This window comes from Bufo gargarizans, chromosome 1, assembly GCF_014858855.1.
Source record: "Bufo gargarizans isolate SCDJY-AF-19 chromosome 1, ASM1485885v1, whole genome shotgun sequence".
Classification (NCBI taxonomy): domain Eukaryota; kingdom Metazoa; phylum Chordata; class Amphibia; order Anura; family Bufonidae; genus Bufo; species Bufo gargarizans.
The window spans coordinates 534,505,863-534,513,329 of record NC_058080.1 but is presented as its reverse complement, the minus strand read 5'-3'; the positions used below and the strand labels follow the sequence as shown (position 1 = coordinate 534,513,329).

At 39.8% G+C, this 7,467-nt stretch overlaps 1 protein-coding gene across 1 annotated transcript; it reads left to right on the top strand.

Annotated features, from left to right (window-relative positions):
- The first annotated feature begins 352 nt into the window (after positions 1-352).
- LOC122934104 lies at positions 353-5,618 on the top strand. The gene is made up of 14 exons (XM_044289306.1): positions 353-772; positions 1,565-1,831; positions 1,918-2,229; positions 2,316-2,765; positions 2,857-3,061; positions 3,148-3,276; positions 3,371-3,504; positions 3,595-3,828; positions 3,913-3,996; positions 4,081-4,272; positions 4,367-4,444; positions 4,622-4,699; positions 4,811-5,069; positions 5,179-5,618. Exons 1-13 carry the CDS (start codon positions 753-755, stop codon positions 4,851-4,853), a joined length of 2,226 nt encoding a protein of 741 aa, XP_044145241.1. The 5' UTR covers positions 353-752; the 3' UTR covers positions 4,854-5,069; positions 5,179-5,618.
- The last annotated feature ends 1,849 nt before the right edge of the window (positions 5,619-7,467 follow it).

The window sequence follows — 7,467 nt, the reverse complement described above, 5'->3', positions numbered from 1 at the left end:
TAAGCCCTGGGGATTCAGACTTTGCTCTATGTGATTTCTGCCATTGTAGCTCTGTTGCACCAGGCTTTACTTTTGGAACTTGACCCTGTGTTCATCTATGTTCAGCCCTATGGATGACTGATGCAAACTCACCTATAAACACTAGATGACACTGCTGACAGCCTTTTTTCTTTTCTACAGATAATTGAGTAACCGTGCCGTGAGTGGAAGTCACTACCCGATTATCGTTACCAGTCACCTGAATGAAATGGTGACCAGTGAGTCAATGTACCAATCAAATGAGTATTCACTCCAAATATGTCCTCTAGCAGAGAAATTAATGTATAAAAAATTAAGTAAACTTTATTTTTTTCTGTGAAAAAAACGATCAAAATCATAATGGTCTTTGGGGGCTGTATCTGCTGACCTCATTCTCCCCTCACCCACAATATGGAGTCAAGTTTCTAAGTTTAAAACCATGCCCCTTTAATCAAGTTGTCCAATTAGAAGCTTTACACACTGATATTTATCTAAGACTCACCCATTGTTATAGACTGTGTGTCCAGGGTGTGCCCAGACAGTTTTTTGAACTTGCTGAAAAAGGAGCTCTCTAAACCTGTCTGTGCTTTTTGGATAATTTTCCAACTTTTGCTATTTTCTTTCTGTGATTTACTTCATTTATAGATTTAGATTTTTTATATTCTTACATTTTGTCTATTGACAACTATTACTGCAGTTTTTTTAGTTTCGGATATTAAATTCAAGGAATAATCATGGAGTCTGTATCCAAAACGTAAGTACATGTATTTGTTATTAGTATGCCTTTTAAAATAGACTAAAGTTGTACGTAAAATATGTGTTTTTGCTTTGATTCATATTGTGAGGGCTAATGTTTTGTTTGATGATCAATACCAGGGGTAGGCAACCTCCGTCTCCCAGCTGTTGTGAAACTACAATTCCCAGCATGCTCAATTCATTTCTATGAGAGTTCTTAGAAGAGCAGAGCATACTGGGAGTTGTAGTTTCACAACAGCTGGGAGCCGGAGGTTGCCTACCCCTGATCTATACCTTTCATAGACACCATTTTGAGGTCTATCTGACTTTTTTATCCTTTTTATAATTATTTTTGTAGGAGGTGAAGTGGCCATTTTGTTTTTGTTTTTCCATTTCACTGTATGGGATAAATAGTTTATATCTTATAGAGGACCTATAGCTCCTGCAGTTCTTCAGTGAATAAAATCACTCAAAATCTGAATGGTCTTCTGGGGCTTTATCTGCTGACCTCATTCTCCCCTCACCCACAATATGGAACCAAGTTGCTAAGTTTAAAACATGCCCCTTTAATCAAGTTGTCCTGTTAGAAGCTTTACACACCGATCTTTATCTAAGACATACACACATTGTTAAATAACTTGCTGTAAAAGCTGCTCTCTAAACCATTTATAGATCTTTTTGTGATTTATGCTTTGATTCCTATTGTGAGGGCTAATTTTTTTCTAAGGTCCTGGGGCAGGGGTTTCACAGGAATTAATGTGCAAAAAATAATAATAATTATTAAAAAAAAAAATGTTTTGTCTTTAAACAGCAAAAACAGAACTCCACAGACATGCCCTGTCTGCTATAGACCCCACAAGATTCTCTCAACACATCTGAAAAGAAAGTGTATGAGACTGAGCACGGATGAAGCCAGGAAAGCGGCATTAGAATCGGCCAAGAAGACCCTGGTCAATATAGCATCGAAGGGCACTACCATTTCTTATGATGAGATCATGTCTCTAGGATCTCTGGAAAAAGTTGTACCTTTTCTAGAGGACAGGGGCTTTATAATATCAGACAAGCCAGCTTCAAACAGGTATGTGCTACCTCTGTATGCCTATCGTCTCATGTGTTTGTCCATTACAGTACCCAAATTCATATTTTATATTTTATATATTATAGGAATGTCAGACAAGAGATAACACCTACCTCTGTGTCTGCTGCCACCTCCACATTGCAAGCAGTGGCCCCTCAAGTACAGCCACTTCACACGGAAGACGATGAGGACACATTCAAACCTCAAGAAGATTTGGAGGTCGCACATGGCAATGTGGAGCCTGAAGAAAAAATTGAGGATGTGCCAGCCGAGACCGAGGACCAAGTTATAGAAGAGAGAGACAGCATTCCAGAAGAAGACCACGAGGAAGGACAAGAAAGAAGAGAAGATGAAGAAACCGATGAAATTGATAACAACCTCGATAGTCAGACACAGAGGTCAGTGTTTTGCGACAGCCTATGTCTTCTCAGTATTGGTAAAATGTCTTTAGTCTAACTAGTTGCATTTTCCTTCTGAATTATAGAATCCTACAGACAAAATGGACAGTGAATACAAGAAAGAAGATGATGGCTGAAGGGTTGTACCAGCGTCATTCATTAGACAACCCAATGCTGAAGGGCTTTGCCTCCTATCTGAAAGATACTTTGAAGGTCAACAATTATAGACAGGAGGTTGAAGATGTTGCAAGGTTCCTTTTTTACATGAACCCAAAGACTGTAAACCTACAGTTCGTGAAAGATGTGGAAAAGGCCAACACCTTCTTTACCAAGCTGAGGGATTTGAATCTTGCAAACCAGACCATCTTCAACTACCTGAAACATGTCCGGAGGTTCATGACCTATCAGCTAAGATCCACCAACCTCTTTACCAAACATCCAAATTTGTATAAGTCCTGCGAATTCTTTCACAAGGTGACCGATGACATACAAAAGAGGTTGTCAAAGGGCATTTCTAGAGAGGTTGTCAGCAAACGGTGAGCTATTCTCTCTCTGTGTCTGTACATATATACATACAGTAATATATGCTTATTTTATAGAGTAATATCATATGTATCTTATTTTTAGGTACCAGGCATTGACAACCACTACAAAGACACCCCAGGAATGTCGCAGGCTTCTAGATGTGGCAAAACCATCATTCTCACAGTGTTTCAAGGATGTCCAAGGTAGAAACACTGATCGAGAAACACATCTAGAAATTATTTATTATTTGGAGGCCCTGCTTGTATTGAAACATCTACAACGACCAGGGGTAGTGCAAAATTTGACCGTGAGTAACTTTTTCATTCTCTTTCTTTATTCTTATTGTTGGTTTGCTTTTGTGTCCATTAAACTTTTCTAACTCTTGGCTCTTAGGTTTCTGAGTGGAAAGAACGAATCTCTCACACATATAATGGGGAAGATCTTGCTATAGTCGGTGTTAAGTTACACAAGACAGCTTCACAACAAGTGGCTACTTTTGTACTAAACAAGGAGGAAGAAAGGGTAAGCTTTCTCTAAGGTTATAGGTGAACATAATATTGAAATAAGGCATTTTAATAATTTCTCATACCTTTTTTTATAACCCCCCCACCCACAGTGGTTTAAAGTATACTTTGAAAAAGTTAGACCAAAGTTGCTACAGAAAGACTCTCCAAAGGATATCTTTTTCATATCGACCTCTGGAAAAGAGATTTACAACGTTTCCAATGACATCATGCGGTACCACAAGAAGTAAGATAAAAAAAAAACCTCACTTATCATTTTCAAAGTGTAAATATAGTGTCATATCTTATGTGTTTACCATCATCATTTTAATCCTAGATTCAAACTTCCCAACATCTCTAGCCAGCTTGTCAGGAGGGTTTGTGAAACTTGGACCATTCCTCATTATTCAGACTCCGAAAAGAATATGTTTGCAAAATATCTGGCACATACCAACCTCACGGCCGAACGAAGCTATAGGGAGAAGACGCTGACGGATATTTGCCATGGCTACCAACTAGTTATACAAGCAGGGCAAGTGACGAGTGATGAGCCACAAGCCAGCACCTCAAGGTACTTGATTGTTGGAGTAAAAACAATTATTGCTCTGCAACCTTGATTACTAAGTAATTTGCGTTTTATCTGTTTCCTATGCAGAAATCTGGATCCAGAAGATCATCGAGAAAGCCAGGATGACCACATTGAGCAAGACGAGGACATCACTTCCCAGAACACCTCAAGGTACTTGATTGTGGGAATAAAAACAATTCTTGCTTTGCAATATTGATTGCTAAGCCCTTTGTGTTTTATATGTTTCCTATAAAGAAATCGGGATTCTGAAGATCATCGAGAAAGCCAGGATGACCACATTGAGCAAGACGAGGACATCACTTCCCAGAACACCGCAAGCCAGGATGACGAAAACTCTACTTCAAAGGATGAGAGCAGCAAGGAAGACGAGGACATCACTTCCCAGGACTCAATCAGTGACCAGGATGACACTGGCTGGACTTCAAGGTGAATAAGCTGTCCAAATAATATCATTGTGTTTTGCTAATGAGTGAATGCTTTCCATTATTGTATATTAATGTTCATTTATGTTTTATTGCAGAGCACCAACTCCCTCAGTGCCAGCTATGTCAACAAGGTCTCGTGGAAAAAGGCAGACAGCACCAGCAAGCTCTAGCAGGTAACTAAACCACACATTGATTTTATTTGGTGTATAATCAGAAATTATCCAGTGAATGTTCTGATATCAGGTTATAATAGACTGAATAGACTGTCCAAATAATTTTAATTTTTTTTTTGCTAATTAGTGGATGCTTTCTATCATTGCCTATTAATGTTCATTTATGTTTAATTGCAGAGAAAAGACTCCTTCATTGCCAGCGCTCTCAACAAGGTCCCATAGGAAGAGGCAGACAGCACCAACAAGCTCTAGCCGGTAACTATACCATACAATGATTGATTTCATTTACTGGATAATCACAAATCTTCCAGTGAATGTCCTGATATCAGGTTATAACGTTGGACTTTCTTCTTTCTTTTTCCTCAGAAGGACTAAAGATTGCCGGAGAAGTACTCGACTTCGAAGATAACGACCTTCTATAGTCCAGCCATGGACTATATTTTACGCACTATGTTTTAAAAAAATACCCACAGTGTTTTGATGTTGTTTATGTTTTTTAGGTTTATGCTTTCTATGATTGCATATTAATGTTCATTTATGTTTTATTGCAGAGCAAAAACACCCTCATTACCAGAGATGTCAACGAGGTTCGGGAGGCAGAGGCAGACAGCATCAGCAAGCTCTAGTATATACCAGACATTGATTGATTTTATTTGGTGCATAATCATAAATCTTCAAGTGGATGTTCTGATATCAGGTTGTAACGTTGGACTTTCTTCTTTCGTTTTCCTCAGAAGGACTGAAGATTGCGGGAGAAGTACTCGACTTTGAAGATGATAAGCTTCTATAGACCAACCATGGACTATAATTTACGCACTACGTTGTATACAAACACACACTGTTTTATTGCTATATATGGACTACTTCCTATCCTGGGAACCCATCTGTTTAGGAAGTGCATGAAGCGCATAGCAGCGATGATGAGAGATCAAGACAACCCTGACAGAGGCCAAAATAAAGTTGGTCAATGATGTATCAAGGTGCTTGCTATGAGGATCGCTGAGCTGTTATGAGACAAAAATGCAAGGAAAACATGATTGGGTTCCTAAGGAAAGACAGATTATTCATCTCTATCTATATTCATTTATAAGGTTACTATAGGTTACTGATGGGGTTTGATGAATAAATATAATTTCAGTATTTTTGGCAATATGATAATGGGGTTTGTTGGGGTTTTAAGATAATGGTGTTTGTTTAATAAATGCACTTTCATAATTTTTTGGTGTCTTGGATAATGAGGATTGATCAATAAATATATTCTTTTTTATTAAACACTTTGTGTCTGGTAGTTTATTAGGGCACATTTAGGATAATGGGTTTAGGTATATGGGGTCACTAATGGGGGTCACTAATGGGGGGTCACTTTATGGAAATGTCTAACCTGAAAAGGTAAATCCTAGGCCTACTAAATAACCCCAAATTTGACCTGCTTCCATATCTCAAAGGAAGAACCCACAGACAAGCCTCAAAGCTCATTCTGTACCCCCATATCTCCTCTATTAACCCTAAAAATATGAGCTTCCTAACCCCAAAGAGTGCTGCTGGACAGGCCATCAATAGGGGCTCACTTTATGGAAATCTGAAGGCCTATTAAATATCCCCGAATTTGACCTGCTTCCATTCCTCAAAGGAAGAACCCACAGACAAGCCTCAGAGCTCATTCTGTACCCCCATATCTCCTCTATTAACCCTAAAAATATGAGCTTCCTAACCCCAAAGAGAGCTGCTGGACAGGCCATCAATAGGGGGTCACATTATGGAAATTTCTTACCTGAAAAGGCAAACCCTATGCCTACTAAATAACCCTGACTTTGACCTGCTTCCATTCCTCAAAGGAATAACCCACAGACAAGCTTCAGTGCTCATTCTGTACCCCCATATCTCATCTATTAACCCTGAAAATATGAGCTTCCTAACCCCAAAGAGTGCTGCTGGACAGACCATCAATAGGGGGTCACTTTATAGAAATCTGTAGGCCTATGAAATATCCCTGAATTTGACCTGCTTCCATTCCTCAAAGGAAGAACCCACAGACAAGTCACAGAGCTCATTCTGTACCCCCATATCTCCTCTATTAACCCTGAAAATATGAGCTTCCTAACTCCAAAGAGAGCTGCTGGACAGGCCATCAATAGGGGGTCACTTTATGGAAATTTCTTCCCTGAAAAGGCAAATCATATGCCTACTAAATAACCCTGGCTTTGACCTGATTCCATTCCTCAAAGGAATAACCCACAGACAAGCTTCAGAGCTCATTCTGTACCCCTATATCTCCTCTATTAACCCTGAAAATATGAGCTTCCTAACCCCAAAGAGTGCTGCTGGACAGGCCATCAATAGGGGCTCACTTTATGGAAATCTGAAGGCCTATGAAATATTCCCGAATTTGACCTGCTTCCATTCCTCAAAGGAAGAACCCACAGACAAGCCTCATAGCTCATTTTGTACCCCCATATCTCCTCTATTAACCCTGAAAATATGAGCTTCCTAACCCCAAAGAGTGCTGCTGGACAGGCCATCAATAGGGGCTCACTTTATGGAAATCTGAAGGCCTATGAAATATCCCCGAATTTGACCTGCTTCCATGCCTCAAAGGAAGAACCCACAGACAAGCCTCAGAGCTCATTTTGTACCCCCATATCTCCTCTATTAACCCTGAAAATATGAGCTTCCTAACCCCAAAGAGTGCTGCTGGACAGGCCATCAATAGGGGCTCACTTTATGGAAATCTGAAGGCCTATGAAATATCCCCGAATTTGACCTGCTTCCATACCTCAAAGGAAGAACCCACAGACAAGCCTCAGAGCTCATTCTGTACCCCCATATCTCCTCTATTAACCCTGAAAATATGAGCTTCCTAACCCCAAAGAGAGCTGCTGGACAGGCCATCGATAGGGGGTCACTTTATGGAAATCTGAAGGCCTATGAAATATCCCCGAATTTGTCCTGCTTCTATTTCTCAAAGGAAGAACCCACAGACAAGCCTCAGAGCTCATTCTGTACCCCTATATCTCCTCTATTAA

What these genes read in the sequence shown, in the direction of transcription:
- LOC122934104 (XM_044289306.1), top strand. Translation starts at nt 753, where the DNA reads ATGGAGTCTGTATCCAAAAC. An exon ending in AGAGAGGTTGTCAGCAAACG is followed by an intron (nt 2,766 to 2,856) that starts GTGAGCTATTCT and finishes TCTTATTTTTAG; the next exon opens with GTACCAGGCATTGACAACCA. An exon ending in GGGTAGTGCAAAATTTGACC is followed by an intron (nt 3,062 to 3,147) that starts GTGAGTAACTTT and finishes CTTGGCTCTTAG; the next exon opens with GTTTCTGAGTGGAAAGAACG.